Source organism: Salvia hispanica, chromosome 5 (assembly GCF_023119035.1).
Source record: "Salvia hispanica cultivar TCC Black 2014 chromosome 5, UniMelb_Shisp_WGS_1.0, whole genome shotgun sequence".
NCBI classification, from domain to species: Eukaryota; Viridiplantae; Streptophyta; class Magnoliopsida; order Lamiales; family Lamiaceae; genus Salvia; species Salvia hispanica.
The window spans coordinates 29,052,446-29,071,469 of NC_062969.1; the positions used below are offsets into that span (position 1 = coordinate 29,052,446).

Consider the following 19,024-nt stretch of genomic DNA (forward strand, 5'->3'; position numbering starts at 1 on the left):
AAAATCTAGGAGTCCAAGAATACTTGGAGCACAAAAATACATGGGATATAAGAATACTTGCAGCACAAATCCTTCATATAACTTACTGCGAGCTACTCCGCTATGCCGCCGCCGCCGCCCAATCCTTCCCTAGATAAGATATACGACTCTATGTTGGATATGAGTATTACGTTGCGGATGGATCAGCTGACGGAGTTGACATCGAGAGATACCTCGACAATGATCGAATACCTTCGCGCACAAATGAAGAAGAAGTAGTTTTTTTAAATTTTTAGGATTTGTAATTTTCTTTTTCTAGGATTTGTGATTTTCTATTTTTCGATTGAACAATAAATTCTACGTGAAATGTACAAAGTATTAAGATATTACCTGTAGCCAGATGACAAGAGCCATATAAGGTTTGCAAGTTTAAAAGATTCATCACAAAAATGATTGTTCATGTAAGTTGTGTGCAAACCCCAATTTGAGAATGATGGAAAAATCATATTTGATGGCAAATAAAAGTTCAAACAAAAAATCAAAAAGTACACTTGAGATAAATGCAATTCAAGCAACAATCACAAAAGTGTGTGATAAAAAACCGCATAATCCAACATGTATGAGATTAAAAGCATATCATAACTACAAATATGCAATGCACATGAGCAAATTATACCAATAATTAAACTCAAATGACATCACGTTGTATACTGTCGACACGAAATAAACTATGCATATGAGATTTACGTGCCACATTGTCATTTTGGTGTTCAAATATTTTTGTTGCCTTGTTGAACACAAATGCCAAGTTTCGATACTTTGCATTTGGTAGCAAATGTTGGGATAATAAATACTAACTCAGTAATTATTTTCATAGAGTGAAATGCACAAATGGTCAAAGTTGAGGGACTGAAAGGAAATATCTATACATTGTTGTCTCCCATTATTTAGCTTCGCGATTTAATTTTTTGTAACTAATTGAAGATCATTGTTAGTTTTCCAAATTGAATTTATAATTGCGATCCTTGTCAAATAGTAGTGCTGATTTCCGTTCAAATCCCGTCATTTTCGCCGTTAAACTCTAATAATTCGCAGTCTTTGCCCGCTGGCGGTGGCGGAAGCTCTCAAATCGCTTTACTGGAGACCCAGTCTTCATTGCTAAGGCACACAATTCTATTGTATTTAATTCTCTCCATTCCTTCGCCTGTCTCGGATTCTCCACCGTACAACGTCTTCAACGATGTAAGTCGATCAATTTACTGTTTTTTGTTTTGTTAATTTGTATCGCTCATACAATTATAGTAAAGTTTGATTCTCGAAGCTAAGCACGAGATATAGTTTTCCTTCACGAATTTGAAGTGCTTCTTCCCTGAATTTGAGATTTGGCGTGCCGTGTAGAGTAGTATTATTGACTAATTCGTAATAGGCAATTACTTAAAAAAAATGCTATGCAGCTACATTACACAAGGGTATAATAATAATTTCAGCTTCTAAAACATTAAATATAATAAGTTTAATTGTGAGTGCTGTAATGTTTTTACTAAATAGCCCTTATGCATAAAAATTTTGTATTCGGTAGTTTTATGCATTTATTAACCAATCTCTATTGAATTACTACAAGACTTTATTCATTTATTCCAGCTTAATTCTTGTCGGAGAATCAAACAAAACGGTTTCTCCACTATGTATTCTCACATATCCTTCCATGTACCAAAAATTTGTTAAATTCCCACCTTTTATTCCTTTTCTCCTTTCTGCTAAATTTTAGTTCATCAAATTCTAAATTATCTCAATCAAATAAAGTTAATATTTAATTCACTATACAGTCATAAGAGAAATTAAAAAATAATAACCCGATGAAAGGAATTAGTGGAACTCTATTTTAATGTTAATGTCTATAACCGGTTAGAAACTAGGAGTAGTAATTAGATGTATAATTTCTTTTGCGAGTATTTATTTTACAAATAATAATAATTAAATGGAAAATGATATGCTACAGACATGAACACTACCTTCATTCGATGCACTTTTAACATTATTTATTTTATTTTATATATATAGTACGATTCTGATACATTAAAAAATATTATTAACATTTTTTATTTTATAGTAGTAAAATTTATAAAAGTTATGTTTATATTAGGTCACATTAAATATATATTCGATACTTAAAGTTTAACTGAAACAACATTTTTATAGTAACATTTTTTTATATAAATTACTACAATTTGATAACTTCTTGTGAAGGGATCGACCCAGATCTGGAAGAATGCATATAGGTCTATAGGCTAAGCAATTTATTAGTAATATCAAAATATGTGAGCAGTAAATAAATGTCAGTAAAAAGAGAGAGAGTATGGAGTAATGGAGTACATTAAATAAGGATAAATTCGTCCTAGAAAAATTGTTGATCGCAAGGTGAACCCAATCTAATTGAACCGGACTATTTAAAAAAAAAAAACCATTTTATAACTGGCCATAATATGGCCATTTAGCATCACTCATAATTAAAATGTCAAAATTGACTAGGAAAATGCTATTGATAGAAATGTATGTAAAATATTGATAGCATTATATTTTTTTTTTTCAATTTCTCCATTCATATTCAATTCTCAATATTTTACAATGTACTCATCGCTAAGCAGGGTCGAATTTTTATACAACTTAACTAGGCTTAAGTTGCCTGCAGTGCGATCCATGGAGAATCGTGATGATTTCCTGTCAATTTTGCCGTTTTTGCCTTTAATCCGTCGATCAACCGCTGTCTTCTGGCCGCCAACGGTGGTGGAAGCTCTCAAATCCCTATCCAAGGGACCGAGTCATAGTAATGTCAACTCCGGCCATCTCTTTTCCATTGCTGTTTCTGACCTCCGCAGTTCACTCGGGGAGTATACTCTCTCCCCGTCCGCCTCTCTCGGCTTTTCTGTCTTCTTCGACGATGTAAGTCAGAGAATTTTACTGCCTCATATTTTTTTCTTTTAAGATTTTATTGTTTTTAATTGTATTTTGGTTCAGATGAACTAACTGATGTGAGTTTGGAAGGATGGATGTGTGTTGTAGGCGCATTTTGTTTTCATTCTGTGACCTTGCAAATTTTATGCTACTATGATTATGTTATTAGTTGTTAATTTGGAGAAAATGATGATTGAATGTTTATGTGACATACTCAGAGGTAATAATACATCTACATCTTTTTTGATGTATAGCTTCATTCAGGTTTCTTTATTTTTAGGTATCCGGGATTCACTAGAAATTTGTACTTGTATATACTTGCTATATGATGTGGATATTGGGTAATTAAGCTGATACTCTCTTTAACTGAACTAGTGGCAAAACATTTTTGTCCATTCATGCATCTGTTACTATATATTGGCTTAAAAACATCTCCAGAATTGTTACTTTTTTTCTAAAAATAATCTTTTTTGCTTCTATAGTTGATGAGTAAGGATGAGGCTGGGAAGTGGTTTAAGGAAGTGCTTCCGCGACTTGCTGATTTGCTATTAAGGTTGCCAGAGTTGTTGGAGACCCACTATGACAATGCAGCTGGCTTCTGTGGAATGGAAACAGGTCTTAGATTGTTGGGATCACAACAACCAGGCATTGTACTGCTTAGTCAGGTGACTGGCTGTGTGTGTGAGAGAGAGAGAGTGAGAGAGAGTGTACAAATGCTAGTAAACATCTACTTACCTTTTCAGTTTCACACAAGAAATTTTCATTTCTTTTGTAATCCAAATATTTTGCCAATTTCCTGACTAAGTATATATTATTAACCTGTTGACACAAAAATTGTTCCTACTAGTTTGAACTTGAACCGTTCCTGTTGTAGACCTAATTATCTGAGGCTGCACTGAACTTAATGATTTTTGCTGACCCATACTTATACATGCTGTTACGATTATAGATGTAGTTGTTATATGAATGACTGTTATAATCAAGTAATTGAATATAATCTATTGAATCAGATATGCAACATATCCCCCAGAAAGGAAAGGAGTGTTAGTTGCAATATATATAACCATGTTTTCTTTGTTGCACTAGGAATCTATCTTCTAAAGTAGTGAAATGAGCTTAACTTCTTTTTACTTTAGCAGTATGGCTGTATTAATCTGTGATTTCTGAGTTTATGTTTACTTTCAGGAATTGATTGCTGCTCTTCTGGTCTGTGCTCTTTTTTGCTTGTTTCCAACCACTAATAGAGGCGCCGAACGTCTTCCACCCATCAACTTTGATTCTTTATTTGTGTATGGTTTCGCCTGTCCTTTATATATATAGTCTTGTATGGTATTTTTATGGTTTGTATTTACATGATGTCATGATTGCACATGTGGCAAAGAAAGAAGAAAACCTATGGCCTGCCTCACCTCAACTCTATAGAGCCTTTAGTGGAAAAGCACAGCTAAAAGAAGACCAGTAAGCATAAAGACCTTGAGTTATACAACATGGATATCGACGGATCTATAGATATGCAAATAAAAAATAACTTTGAGTGGTGGATATACATGTACTGTATATGGTCTTAATTGCTGAAGCCTTTGAACTTCTCCATCTATCTAGACGCCCTTTCCTCATTGATGGATCTTGTGCTTGGTCCTGTCCTAGTTTTCCCCAGTGTTTGAATATATTTATAGGCTTACCTATTTTATATCAGTGAGTTTTCTGTTATGAGGCTAGTAATGTTGGTTTTTCTTGAGGCAAACTCTCAGCATCTTGTGTTTCTCCATTCTGAAGTTTCCATCATTTTCCTTTCAGTAATGTTGGTTTTTCTTGAGGCTGGAATGTTGATCAGTATTTTTTTTCGTATCTTTAGGTGTCTATATGAGTTCTACGATTTGAACCAGGAGCATAAAATAAAGTGTCTTGTTCACTATTTTGAGAAGATATGCATGGATATGCCTTCTGGTAATGTATCTTTTGAGCGAAAAGTTCTCCCTCTGAAGAACAGCCAATCTCACATTGCTTACCCAGAGCCTGTTTTCTGGAGCAAGTCAACTGTTTCTCTCTGCCAATTCAAGGTAATGATCTGCAACTACCTGGTATAAAACCAAGGTTAAGACAGACAAACTTTTATCCTTATCAGTCATGCTAGTTTATTGATATCAGATAATTCGCACTCAGTAGAGTATATCATGAAACAGAAATGCTGTTGTCTCTCTTTCTTATGACATAAATAGCAAATTTTATTGCTTGCAACGCTCTTTTTATTGGAATAGCTGATATCTCAATTTCTGCTATTTCCAGTGATATTGTTTATTCATATCAACTGTAGGTACTCAGTTCTGGTTTAATTGAAGATCAATCAGTTGAAGCTCTTGAGGTAGATTTTGCAAATAAATATATTGGAGGTGGTGCTCTAAGTCGTGGCTGTGTACAAGAAGAGATCCGCTTCATGATCAATCCAGAATTGATCGTCAGCATACTTTTCTTACCTTCAATGGCAGATAATGAAGCTATTGAGATCGTTGGTGCACAAAGATTCTCAAATTACAGCGGCTATGCTAAATCGTTCCGTTTTTGTGGTCACCACGAAGATAATAGCAGCGTTGATACCATGGGAAGGCGCAAGACGAGGATAATTGCAATTGATGCTCTCTGCAGTCCTGGAAAAAGGCAGTACAAACTTGACTGTCTCCTACGTGAAACAAATAAAGCATTTTGTGGCTTTCTCGATCAACGGAAACACCAGCTGCATCAAAACCTATTTGATGAATCCAAAAATGGCATTTCCACTAGAGAAGATCCATCAGCTTCTTCTCAAGAAGACGAAGAAAGCAGGCAGCATCATCTGGAAACACAGAACATCAAGAGCCAGTCAGATCAGTGCCCGAATCACGAAGAAAGAATTGGCGTCGCAACAGGAAATTGGGGCTGTGGTGCTTTTGGAGGAGACCCCGAAATAAAAGCTGTCATCCAATGGCTGGCAGTGTCTCAAGCTCTTAGACCGTTCATCTGGTACTACACATTCAATTTAGAGCCGTTGCAGAAGCTTGAGCACGTAGTCCAATGGATTCTTGCCCACGAATGGAGTGTCGGCGAGCTATGGAGCATTTTGGTCGAGTACTCGGCTCAGAGAGTGAGTGGAAAAACCAGAGTTGGCTTTTTCAAATGGCTTCTTCCATCATTACACGCTGACGATCCAATGGTTCCGGATGAACTTGGTACCATGTGAAAATAATTATGTACCTTTGTATCTATTAAACTTTTAAAGAGCTGCAGAATGTAGTCTAGCAGATTTTATAATCTTTGAACATATGAATTCAGAGTCTATGCAATAGTAGGTACTCCTATTTGATTCTATATCAAATGATATGTGTGATGTGGTTAACATTTTTTCCCGTGGACAAGGATTGCTAACTTTTTTTGTTCACTCAAATCTCCAATCTAAGGACTCGTTTGATAAAAAAGATGAGATATGAGAAGATAAGTAAAATAAGATAAAAAATACGTGCTTTATGTCAAGATATGCAAAGATATAATTTATTTTGGTTGATGTTTGATTGAAAAGAAATTATCTATTTTTGTAAAGTATATTATATAACATGGCTTAACTTGATAAATTGGTAGGTTACATAAACATGGGTAAAGTTATAATTTTGGTAAGATTGGTTAGGGCCCTTGTCTTATATTGGGCTTTGAGTTAAGCTTATCTATGATATCAAACCATTAGAAATGTCTATATACAATTCTTTATCTTGGTATTACTAACTTATCAAACACGCCGAGTTGAGGAAGAAATGTTGTAGTAATTGAACTACACTTCGTTATCTCGAATCTCCAGTAGTTAAAATTGGGGAAGAAACGATTCTACTAACTGAACTCCTGTAGTGAGTTTGTCAACCTCTATGAATTATGTTGGATTTTGAAAAATCCTTAGTTCCAACGTGAAATAAGATATAACTTGTACGTTACAAAGATAGACTCTCTCCGTCCACGAAAAATAGTCGCATCTTTTCTTTATATCTCGTGACATGAGACTATTTTTGATGGACGAAGGGAGTATATAAATATTACTACCTCCATCCACTAAAAATAGACTAAGTTGTCAATGACACATTTTTAATGCATAATTGGTAAATCAAGAGAAAAACGATAAAAGATGGTGAACGACTGAATGTAGTGTTAGTGGATTATAGGTCCATATTTAATTAATTTAAAATTTAAAATTTAAAATTGGTCTTGGTGGACGATTTTATATAAGAGTATTTTTTTTAGAAGGAGGTAGCAGTGCTACGGAGTAGTATTTTTTCTTAAGAAAGATGTAAAATCTTTCAAATAAATAAACATAAAAAAGACGAGGTGATTCAATAGGATGGTTACCATTGTTAATTGTTACTTATTTCATTTTAAAACTGGGCTAACTAAGAGCGTCCACAGTGGGAGGGCCGCGAGCTCTCGGCCAGGCCGAGGCTCTTGGGCACGCGGCTCGGCCCGCCACTGCAAGGGCCGAGAGCCGCGGCCGGGGCCATGGTTTAAATGTGTTTTTTTTTTTTTTTTCCAGTTTTTGTGTTAATTTTAGGGTTTTGGAGAAGATGAAGTGAAGAAGATGAAGTGGAGAGAGAGAGAGAGGAATGTGACGAAAATTAGATGGTAAGTTTCAAAAAATTTTGCATTAATTTGGGAAACAAATCAATCTCAATCACTAAATCCCTATTAAATTGGTCAACTTTTTAATTAATGATTGTGATTTCAATTCACACCTAATTATGAAAACAATTAAAATTCAAATTTTCAATAAATATATTTACTTGTAATTGTCAAATTTTTTAAAATTAATTTAGATTTTTTATAATTATTATAGTCCAATAATTTTTATTCTAGTTAAATTAAAATATAACAAAAAATATAAGAAAATAATTGTAATTGGTGGCACGGAGGGCCACCATTGTAGTGGCCAAGTTTTGAAGGCAAGAGCCAAGTTTGATGGGCATGCCCAAGCATTGCCCAAGAGAGCCACCACGGTGGACACCCTAAGAGGCCATAAAAATTATCGGTATGCGGCGCATTACTTGCTCAGCTACTTGGGCCAAGCCCAAAACTAGGGCCCTGCAGAAAAGAAAACAAAGAAACCAAACATTTGGAAATTGCAATTTTAGGAGTTACGATGTATCGGAAATTGTAATTTAGAGCAAATAGCGGTTATAAATTGAGGCTGAAATAAAGAAAAAATTCTGTAAAAAGAAACCTCACATTATCCATTTCCTGTGTAAGGGGGTTTTGGGGGTTTTACTGAATTCATCACCACATTTCAGAAGCTCAACTGGGAAGAAGGTATCTGAGCAACGCCCAACATAGATCTCATACTTCACTGAATTATTCTCAACTTGTACGTACTCGCAATTGTTTTCTGTATTTTGTTGCTAATATTTGCCATTTCAATTTCAAGTGGGATTAAGTTTAGTATTCTTTGATGCCACTTATTTTACTCGCCTTTGTGATAATTCTGCAATTTATCTCCGTCTTGTTTTCTTTTGTTGTTTATATCTTGCATTTTACCCATTTTTTAGGTAAACATTAATTTTTCACATCGTAAAGGACTATTGAAGCTAGGTATTTGACTACATATATGTTGAAGGACCACTTATTAGCTTATGTATTCTTTTGCAGAGGGTTGTCTGGTGTAATTACTGTATTGTATTGTCTGGTGAGTGGTGAAATTATATTATTGCTAGAAATGAACCAATTTTACGTTTGAAAGATTACTTGTTTGATGATATATTAAATTTTTTTTTATCATCTTTCTCGATTCAGTTGCAGATTTGTTGTCTGGTCTGATTAGTTGTGTTAGTCAGATTCTTCAATGGCTCTACATGCAATGGAGCCAATTCACCACTGCGCATGGCCGCTGCAAGTTCTGTGTTTGCCTGCTCATGAGAGATGTTTGATAAGGTTTCCTTCTTATTCTGTGACTTCTCTGACACGGAAAAGCATTCGTTGCTGCATGGGATCCTCCAATACAAGGCATGTAAAGAAATTCAATGGGCCACTGCGGATGGTACTTTTTTTCTAAGATGATAATATATAAAGTTCAATTATTTTCTTAATCCTGTCTGTGCATTTATGTGGCTTATATAGTTCTGAAATGCGAAGCAGGATATTAGCAACCGAGGCAGTCGAGTAAATGTTTCCAAAGTGGAGGAACTGCTACGGATGGGTGAGGGGGATGGAGACGACGACGAAGAAGGATCAGGGGGGAAGGATGAAGATAAGGATTCATTTGTAATGGATGAAGATGAGAGAAAGGAGTGGCGGCAGAAGATAAGAGAAGTCATGAGTAGGATTCCTGATGATGCCGATGAGGAGACTGATATGCTAGAGAAAAGGAAAAGGATGCAGAAGCTTCTAGCAGAATACCCTCTTGTCGTTGAGGAGGAGGATCCAGATTGGCCCGAGGATGCTGATGGCTGGGGTTTCAGCTTGGGTCAATTCTTCAACAAGATCAGCATAAAAAATGTCAAAAAGGAAGACGATGAGAATTATGACAGTGAAAATGAAATAGTGTGGAAGGATGATGATTATATTCGTCCGATCAAAGATATAACAACTGCAGAGTGGGAAGAGGCTATCTATAAGGACATCAGCCCTTTAGTCGTTCTTGTTCACAACCGTTACAAAAGGTACTTTTTGAGTTCCAATTGTTTATATGAACCAAACTCTTCACCAACAGTTATATATAGGTAACTAATAGCATTTGTGGTGCATTTGATATGAGAATCCTGAGAACCCTTGTACTTTTTTCATTTTTAAGTGCTTCAAATTAGTCATTCATAGATTGGACTTACATGTGCTTATGGATTTTGAGGTTAAATTAACTAAAATTTGAATATTGTAATTGTCTACTCTTTATCTTTAAAGCACATTTTTCCATTTAAATATTTTTGTGAGCCTCATAGAAAGTGTTTAAATATATATTCAGACCAAAGGAGAATGAAAAGATCCGGGAGGAAATAGATAAAGCTGTGCAGATCATATGGAACTGCAGGCTGCCATCACCAAGAGTAAGCAGGCTTAATTATTTTGGGCGCGTGTGTGTTTGTGCATGTATATTTTCATATTGAAGTTGATGCCGTGCTCATCTGTGGTTGACAGTGTGTTGCAATAGATGCTAACACAGAGTTTGATTTGGTCTCTGCGCTGAAAGTATCTGTATTCCCAGAGATCATTTTCACTAAAGCTGGGAAAATTTTATACCGTGAGAAAGGTGCAGTTACATACTATACTGTACTTGAGATACTCTACCTTGCTAAAAGCTAAACTTTTTTCATTATTCATTTCCAGCAATCCGAACAGCTGATGAGCTGTCTAAGATAATGGCTTTCTTTTACTTCGGAGCAGCCAAGCCCCCATGTTTAAGCGGGATTAAGAGCATGGAAGAAGCGATTCCCACCGTTGAAATCAGAAGTCAACATCTGTAGAACCTAGAATGTGTCATATAGAATATTCTTGCACTTTTGGGTGTAGCCGGCTCCATCTGGCCAGTCAATAGAAATCATACTGCCTTGAAATCTGCAAACTGGGGTTTGTGAAGATTATCGTAATGACAATTGGGAGCCCGAATGAGCTGTGATGCAGATTTGTTTATGTCTGCTAGTTCCTGTATGTAAAATATCATTAGTAGAACACTTTAACACCTGCATATGTCATAGCTCATAGATTATCTCGGGCATGAGTTTAATGCAGCATATGCCTAAATTGTAAATACAGGCTTGGTACTACTAAGGGTGCATCACCCCATTGTAACTAGGTCTATAGGGGTAGCTTACTTGAACATATTGCTTAGTTATTTCTTTGTTAGTATTCACAATCTTTGTTTCCCACCTAGAATTAGCGAATTGAAATGTGCTAATGTTTTACGAAACATGAAAAGGTGATGCTGTTAGAGTTGATCTTCATTCCTCTCTCAAATTTATTTTGTTGAAGTATTGAACAAACAACAAAGTAGTAAAATTTCATCATGACATATTTAGCAACCAGATCATTACAGATATCCACTGACTGCTCTAATTCTGTGCTTGAATGGCGATTGCCATTGCATGAATCTATCATTCATTGTACTTTCCGCAGCAGCAGAAAGCCTTATGATAATGGAAGCGGAAGGCAAACAGCTGAAACGGGTTAGAGCCATCAAATTCACAATCAGCAACTCCTAAGGTACGTTTCTTTGACTTCTCCTCAAAAACCGTAAGGCATTTTCCTGTACTATGAGAAACCCAGAATCTGAATGCACGGTGGTTCAGTTTCTTGGGTGGATTGATTGATTTCCAGTCTGCCTCTGATATATTACTCAGCTTCTTTAATGCTCGTAGTTTCACTCTACCGTGCCTGTCTACTGAAAGATAGCTCTCATCAGAGCATTTATCCATGTAGTTCCTGAATCTGATCTTCCATAAATTTAAAGTAAATTAGCTTAGGCTGTATAATCAATAGAATGCTATGCTGTGTACATGAATGCTGTTTATGAACCTTTTATATGAAAATTCGAACAAACTTAGCATTCGTTTATGTAGTGCATATGCAAACCCCATGGTTATGAAACTAGGCATTACCTATGATAGCCAGAAGCTGAACCAGAGGTAGATTCCCAGCCAAAATAGGAGTTGTTGTTAGTCGACACCCCACCTATAACATTAGGCACCGAGTAAACACCTCTATCTTCGTACTTGACATAGTCAGACTGCAATGCGCCAGCGATTAAGGAGTCATCAAAAGCAGTCATGTGAGGATATGCATCACTAGGAGGACACTTATCCGTGTCACATGCTTTACATTGGCTGCAAAGAAGATCACTCTTCATACGCACAGCATCAGCAACAATGGCTGCTTGAATGACAGCTAGGACTATAGCTAGAGAAACACAGTAGTTTCCCATAACCTCGTTTCTCTGAACCAGATTTCCATTTTGTTTCGTGTTCTGAGGTTATATATATACTTCATATCTGATTCTTGTTTGCATCAACCTATGGCCTGCCTTTGTCAAATGAGACAAACATTGCTGTTTGTAAATCGGCATGATAAGCATCCCGTGTCGAGATCAACTGCTCAGATTTGTAGTTGGCAGCCTGTTTTTATTCATTACATTGGAGGTAACTACATTTAAGAATAATCAAACATTGTTTTGTTGCATTCAAATATTTGTTTTATGCTTTGACCTTTTCTTCTTAAATTCTCCAGCCTTCTTGTATTGAGATCAAGCAATAAGTAAACAACATAAATTCTTGAAACTTGCTTTTGCAAGAACCCTTTTCACTCATTTCCAAGTAAAAGCTTCCTAATATTTACATGCACACAACAGCACACCAAAGACACCAAAAAAAACAAAAAAATCAAAAAGAAAGATGAAAAAACAAGAATAACTTTAAAAATAAAATTCATGCACCAGTTATGCATGACAGCATCCTGTGGCTTCTAAACCTCACAATTTGCTTCTTAGGGGGAGGATGAGCACTGCCATCTGATGCAAAACCACGGCCACCTTCGATCACCACAGAGCTGCAACGCCGGTGGTGGGCCCCACGGTGGCCCGACTGTGTATCTTGGGGACCGGGCGTGGCAGACCCTCTTCTGCCGATGTATTCTCGATCAAGGAGGTTGTCTGTCATGTAGAAGTCAGCGATGTTGTATGGCTGCTCTGCAGCACCGGAAGAGAGGCATTCGTATTTCCGGCGAGTCTGGCTCTTTTTCAGTGACTTGTATACAAATGGAATCAATCCTTCCATTTTCTGCTGCTGACTTTTTTTTTTGGCAGGTTTTCAATGCTTCCTGTTTGGTAGCTAGTTAGATTACTTGAAGAATTTTGTTGGTTTAAATTATGTGTTTGGTGGGAGTTTGATTATGATTGTCTTTTTTTCAATTTTCTCCAAACTTTATATATTATAAGAGTTGGAAGCACACCACACGTAATCGTTTGCTTGACTTGAATAAAAACACAACATATGTAGAAAAAACTTTAAGATTAGTTTTTTAATACAATTTGATAATTTGAAGAAACATACTACTATTACTTAGCATTTTCTTATTCAACACTTTCGTTCTTTACTTTTGTTATTTTGATATGTCAATTAAAATCCGTTTCTTCTATCTTTGGAAACATTTTCACCACATTATACTATGCGAGTTTATTATCTATTATCTATTAATATTATTTTTACTACTTTTTCTCTTTCTCTTTTTATATTTTATGATTTTTATATTAAAATTTATATAATTTTTAAAATCTTAATTTTTAGATAACGGAGGAACATATAGGAAGCAAAAACTTTTGATTAGTTGGGCTCTCCTTTGTCTGTACCCTCTTGTTCTACACCACTGCATATTGTTATTATTAACTCCTCATATGAAACTTATTTATAAAAAATAATAACTTCCTCATTATTCTTCTATTTGCATTAAAATAACTATAATTATATTAACCCCCCGGATTTAGTCAAACTAGTTTCTAGTGTTTATCATGCCAAAAAGGATTAGTTTGCCCAATTTATTTATTTATATTCCTGTTGTACATAAGTCTTCCCCGTCTTTGTCAATAAGTAAGTTTCTTCTTTCTCACCTTTTGATTAGTTTATGCAATGACATAGTATAATCTTAGCTATATGCTTAACTCTATCGATGCATTGCTAATATAAATTAGTCATATATACTTTCTATGTATAATAATGTGGAGTGTATGTATGGTATTTAAAATATACTCCCCCGTCCTTGAAATTTTGTCACATTTTTCTATTTCTATCTGTCCCACAAAATTTGTCACATTTAACTTTTTGCCATTTTTTGGCAGTAAACCTCACAATCCACTAACCTATCTCACTCACATTTTATTATAAAATTAAACTTTAAAAGTAGGACCTACATTCTACCAACTTTTTCAATTCACTTTACATAATATTTCTTAAAATCTGTGCCCGATTAAACTGTGATAATTAAGAGACGGAGTATATATATGTAATAACAAAAACTGGAAAAAGATTAAACCCGGGCTATGATATTCCTATTATATATAGGTTGCTTTTAATTCATGAAACTCCTCCCTTCATTTCATTTTCTCGTATATATAAGTAATAAATGAAGTGTAGATTTCTCGATTCCATTATCTTATGTTAATGTGCACGACTCTTGCTACCGCGATGAATCCATCCGACCTCAATAATTTATTGCTCGAGTTGAAAATTATCCATTATACTATTGTTTAAAGTTTAAAACAGAATGATTCTCGAATTCAATAAACAAGTACTATAATGTTCTGAAAAATCCGAAGCAAGTTGGAGGGGCAGCCGTCTCTTTGACCTAGTAAGATCATAATTTACACCCATTGAAGTTCTTATAAATAAAGTGACAATTAATATTATCACATAAAAAGTGACTATTGTTCCGAAAAAAGCGCAGTTAATATATATAATGTTCTTAAAAATAACAATTCTCACTTCTATTTGAGTAATAATGTGACAATTGTTTACCTCAGTTTGCTTTTAGAAAAGTGATTATTATTATTAGTACTATAACATAAAATGCTCAAAGAGAAAACACATGATTGACCATTTCGGATAGAACATTTTCTTATAAAAAATCAATTTGATCTTCTCCATTAATGGGATTTGTTCTGTGTGCTGAGTCACGATGGAAGAATAATCTTTTGTGATTGTCATTGTAAGTAGTTTACTAATTCAGACCATGGCTACCTGAGATGGAAACCCATAAGATTAGATAAAATTATAGTAGTAATACTTTGATAGCTATGTTTAACCTGTTGCTTGAATCATCTTGATATTATCTAAACACGTGAAATAATTTTTGATTTTCTTTTATTTGAGTGATAAAAAACACTTGTACATTTATTCAAAACTTGGAGATGTAGTACTACTTGAAGGCGAAAAAATCATACTTTTCTTTTACTAAATCTTTGAACTTTTTTTTTTTTCAGTTTAATAGTATGTTCTTGTCCTTTTATTATTAATTTAACTTTTTCAATGGTGGGGACTTTTTCAATATTTGTAAATGTATGATGGTTGCTCAAGCCGAATATGATTCGATTATCGATATACTATTAGTTGTCGTTTTAATTAGGGCTATTGTTCCTAATAAAGGGTTAAATTCAACAAGAACAACAGTAAAGTAGATTCAAGTTAAACAACAGATGCATTTGCATCTCAATGAAGAAATGAATTGCTTCAATATATCCTCTTCCTCAACGAGCTGGTTCAAATATTGTACATTGCTGCTAAAACTTGGATTTACAGTCCAAGAGACGAAAATAAGGTAAACAACGGTAAGAAAGAAGGCGATGATATGGTAAAGGTGCGTTTCTATGAACTGACATAGAGTTAGAGGGATCTATTAGCCACTTGCTGCTTAACGAGGACTGCACTTCACTTGCTTTCTTTTTTGCTCAGAGACGATGTCAAATCGCTTTTGGCCCATGTCCTGTTATAGAAACAACACACAACTTAATCAGGCAACAAATGAGTTCTCTTGTTAATACATAACCATTTACCCTTATAACTCACAAAAACTAAAATGCCAAAGATATTCAAAGATTAGACATGAAGGTTTTCTTCTGCACCAAATGCACCAACGAGTAGAACAGCATATCAATGTAGTTGATAATAGCGTAGACAAGTAATAACGTAGACATATGTAATAACGTAGACAAGTAATAACGTAGACATATGTATGTCATCTACATTTAGTTGGCATACAAATGTCTTTGTGTTGGCATACAAATGTTTTCGTGTTGTAGATTGTTGACATAGTTGTCAGTTATCAATTTAAGATAGTTATCAACTCATCATATCCCAGCACGTATATATCTATTTCATCGTATGAGTATCTCCTCACATTTCATTATAAACTTTGCAAAAACAGTTTCAGGCACAGAGGACATTAGCTGTAGTAAAAGTGAAATCAAGCTCTCTTGCAATGCTAAATCTGAGAAAAAGTATGAATCAACTTACTTGCAGTTGTGACTACTTGACCCGAGTGTCCTGGATATTTTCCCAATCCGAGTCACAAGAGACAGCCAAGCCACCCCCATTGGTGCATATTGACTCAGCACACGCGTCTATTCCATCCCTGGTTGCCTTATCCTTGCGTGCTGCACAAATGCAAGGTTCGTACTCAAGACGAATGGGTGATGCATCATTATCCATCCACAGATCTTTTTCTTTATATGAATGAGACATTCTGTATGGTTTGAGCTGCTGATAAGAACCCCCAATCTCTTCATCTGACACGCATGGGAAGCAATCAAACTCATCGCGCTCGTCAATGCTGCACTCTATCCCATCTCTCCAGGATATCCTGATCTCGTTCATTCTTAAGTTCGCTAATGTGGAACTCGAATCCGAAGAACAAACATTTTTCTCGAGCTGAATGGGGACAGCAGAACGAGAAGATGAATCAAATGCTGCGTATGGGAAACTCTCACATCTAGATGAGAAGCTCACTGCATCTAGAGATTCTGTTATCGAATCAAGCTCAAACTGGACAATACTCATCTGATTCGCCTCCACATTTGACCCTCGAATATACTCATACGAGCTACACTCAGAGTTCGGTGTCTGAATGAGATTTCCACTACTCAAACAACCTAAAGAGACTACTGAACTATTCCCCTCCCCTAAGCTGACATTGTTACCGTTAGAAATCGAATTGGGGGTAGCAACAAACAAAGCATCACTGATTTTATCGTCACGATCAGAATTTTGTTGACGAGAAAGCTTAAAAATTCCAGCTTTCGTTCGATTTGCTACATCATCTATACTACCACTACCTCTAAACTCACTGTCTTCACATCCTAACTCACATACATTTCCACATAATGTCGAAGGCGAGAGAGAGTAATTACCACAACACTCTTCAAGCTTATTCTTCGATTCACTTCCCTGATCCTCGCCCCCCTCGTTGCACGGAGACAACAGCCAGCGCACCGAAGCCTCACTAGGCAAAGGAATCAAAGGATCCTGCAAATCACCGACCACATCCTCATCATTCACCTCATTAAAGAGATTAACCTTCTCACAAGCTCCTCGCAAACTCCCTCTTCGCCGGCACTTCCTCTTATCAGTGACCCCAGATAGAAGGTGGCCTGTACCGTAGCAAACCGGAGTTGCAGCTGATTTCAAAACCATCATATTGGATTGGATTTCAGGAGACACTGAGATCTCCACGGGAGGCGTTTTCACGGAAGTAGCGCTGCCATTCCCACCATTTGCTGTTCTCGAATCCGACTCCTCTGCGGCATTTCGTCGAATACCTGAGCTCCCCACTGGATTTAAACTCATGAATGGCGGTTCACTCAATCCAATTTCTCGAGATCTCCTCAACTTCTTTTCCTCCAATTCTTCACAACCCTTCTTCACTGCATTCCCCCGACCACAAGAAATCTTCGACATTTGAGCAGTTTTAGAAATGGGATTTGTCTTAGATTTGCCATTTCCCCTCCCGACAAAGAGCTGCTGCTTCCGCTTGGGTTTATCGGAAACGGGTTTCCTGGGAAACTCATTCTCCTTCGATCTGAACGATTTCAGATGGAAATTGCTTCCTACTTTGGGCAAAGATCTGGGCTTTCTCACCAAAGAAGAAGAGGAAGGCAATGAAGCATCAGAAGATGAGTTTGAGGAAAGTAAAATTCTCAAAGACCCATTTCGAGGAGCAGCAGCAGAAGATTGGTTTGAGGTAATTTCAGTGTTGGATTTGGGAAAATGAATGGAGTTGAGATTTTGAAGGGGGCTTCTCTTCTTGAAACGTTGCTTGTCGCTCTTCTTCTGCTTCAAGCTCAACCCTGTTTTCTGAGCCTCCATTATCAGACATAGTAGAGTTTTTGATGGCTGCAAATTTTGATTCAAATTTCAAACAGTTACACTTTCTTTTATGGTCTTTTGCTTAGTGACCGTTGAGCTCACAACAGTACAAGAATATAGGTTGTTAAGAGCATCCGCAATGGTGCTTAGGCCAGCCATAGGCTAGCAATAGGCCAGCCATTCTCTTCCCTACCACATGCTAGAGAATACTCAAAAAATCCACCCGCCATGTGATTTAGCCAAACCATAGGGCAGCCGCAATAAAAATAATTCAAAATATACTACATTTTACGGGAATTAAAATTACGATTAAAATACGGAATTAAATTTACGACACATATACGGGAAAAATAATCCATTCCATTAAAAAAAAAAGTACAAAGATTTTAAAAAAAAAAGTACATGATTTTTTTTTTTTAAAAAAAAAGGGCTTCCACACACGAGCCCTTGCCACTTTCTACTCCTCATCGCCATCGCCATCGCCGTCGTCCTTCGCCGTCGCCGTCGCCGCCGCCACCGCCTGCCGCCACCCGGGGTGGTATCTCGAGCCCACGTCGGAACCCCCTAACCGTGCCCTCGCGATCTCCAAATAAACACGCATGCTCTCGAGCATCTCGTGAAGAAACATCTTCTCCGTGGGGTCTGTGTGGCGTTCTTCCAGCCTCTTGGAAGACCTTGTACATCTCAGTTCCCCCGCGTTTGGTTACGCGAATGGAGAGGAGTGTGCTCGAGTGGGGCGGGTGGGAGGGCTGAGACTTGACCCGGCGGCGATAGGGGATCTGCTCTTCATGCTCTAGCTGCGCCCTCAAGTCATCTACCCGGCGTGGGGCGACTAAGAATGGCGAGGGGATGGAAACTCGCATCCGGGGAGGTCGGATCCGCGCGTCGCGGGCCAGAGGGCCGCGTTTTATAGTTCGCCGCGCTTTCTTGCCACCTGGCCGCCGCACTCGTCCCCCGAATCTCAGTCCTTCAACAACAAGCACTCCTGTAAGGGCGAACTCCTTATACTTCCCCCTCCAAGGGGAACCGACTACGGCTATCCTCCCGGGAGACGTCCTCCTGCATTCTGCACCACTAGTGAGCCGGACGGAGGGCGCTCGGGCGTACAAATTTGGAAAACGGCCGACCGCGGCCCCGTGCGTCCCCCACCCCTTCCGAACCTCCCCGCTGTCGGTCCTTCCTGCGTGCGGGCAGCCGCCTCCTATAGGCAGCCTTCCGATCTTTCGACCACATGTTGACGGCCTCGCTGGTTGTTCCGC

At 37.2% G+C, this 19,024-nt stretch overlaps 5 protein-coding genes across 5 annotated transcripts; 2 read left to right on the forward strand and 3 right to left on the reverse strand.

Moving 5' to 3' along the window:
- Positions 1 to 2,568: 2,568 nt before the first annotated feature.
- Positions 2,569 to 6,311, forward strand: LOC125186684 (poly(ADP-ribose) glycohydrolase 1-like). Its single transcript, XM_048083098.1, has 5 exons — positions 2,569 to 2,919; positions 3,414 to 3,596; positions 4,117 to 4,220; positions 4,787 to 4,991; positions 5,246 to 6,311. The coding sequence occupies exons 1-5, from the start codon at positions 2,605 to 2,607 to the stop codon at positions 6,143 to 6,145; spliced, it is 1,707 nt and encodes a 568-aa protein (XP_047939055.1). The 5' UTR covers positions 2,569 to 2,604; the 3' UTR covers positions 6,146 to 6,311.
- A 1,807-nt stretch (positions 6,312 to 8,118) lies between these two features.
- On the forward strand, positions 8,119 to 10,865 carry LOC125188791 (thioredoxin-like fold domain-containing protein MRL7L, chloroplastic). The gene is made up of 7 exons (XM_048085846.1): positions 8,119 to 8,244; positions 8,581 to 8,617; positions 8,766 to 8,968; positions 9,064 to 9,590; positions 9,890 to 9,971; positions 10,063 to 10,174; positions 10,252 to 10,865. Exons 3-7 carry the CDS (start codon positions 8,774 to 8,776, stop codon positions 10,386 to 10,388), a joined length of 1,053 nt encoding a protein of 350 aa, XP_047941803.1. The 5' UTR covers positions 8,119 to 8,244; positions 8,581 to 8,617; positions 8,766 to 8,773; the 3' UTR covers positions 10,389 to 10,865.
- Positions 10,866 to 10,942: 77 nt separating this feature from the next.
- Positions 10,943 to 12,068, reverse strand: LOC125188790. The gene is made up of 2 exons (XM_048085845.1): positions 11,520 to 12,068; positions 10,943 to 11,349 (listed from the first exon to the last, which is right to left on the reverse strand). Exons 1-2 carry the CDS (start codon positions 11,840 to 11,842, stop codon positions 11,016 to 11,018), a joined length of 657 nt encoding a protein of 218 aa, XP_047941802.1. The 5' UTR covers positions 11,843 to 12,068; the 3' UTR covers positions 10,943 to 11,015.
- Positions 12,069 to 12,185: 117 nt separating this feature from the next.
- Positions 12,186 to 12,795, reverse strand: LOC125188792. The gene has a single exon (XM_048085847.1). The coding sequence runs from the start codon at positions 12,687 to 12,689 to the stop codon at positions 12,342 to 12,344; it is 348 nt and encodes a 115-aa protein (XP_047941804.1). The 5' UTR covers positions 12,690 to 12,795; the 3' UTR covers positions 12,186 to 12,341.
- A 2,294-nt stretch (positions 12,796 to 15,089) lies between these two features.
- LOC125186886 lies at positions 15,090 to 17,782 on the reverse strand. The gene is made up of 2 exons (XM_048083370.1): positions 15,918 to 17,782; positions 15,090 to 15,387 (listed from the first exon to the last, which is right to left on the reverse strand). The coding sequence occupies exon 1, from the start codon at positions 17,763 to 17,765 to the stop codon at positions 15,930 to 15,932; it is 1,836 nt and encodes a 611-aa protein (XP_047939327.1). The 5' UTR covers positions 17,766 to 17,782; the 3' UTR covers positions 15,090 to 15,387; positions 15,918 to 15,929.
- Positions 17,783 to 19,024: the final 1,242 nt, after the last annotated feature.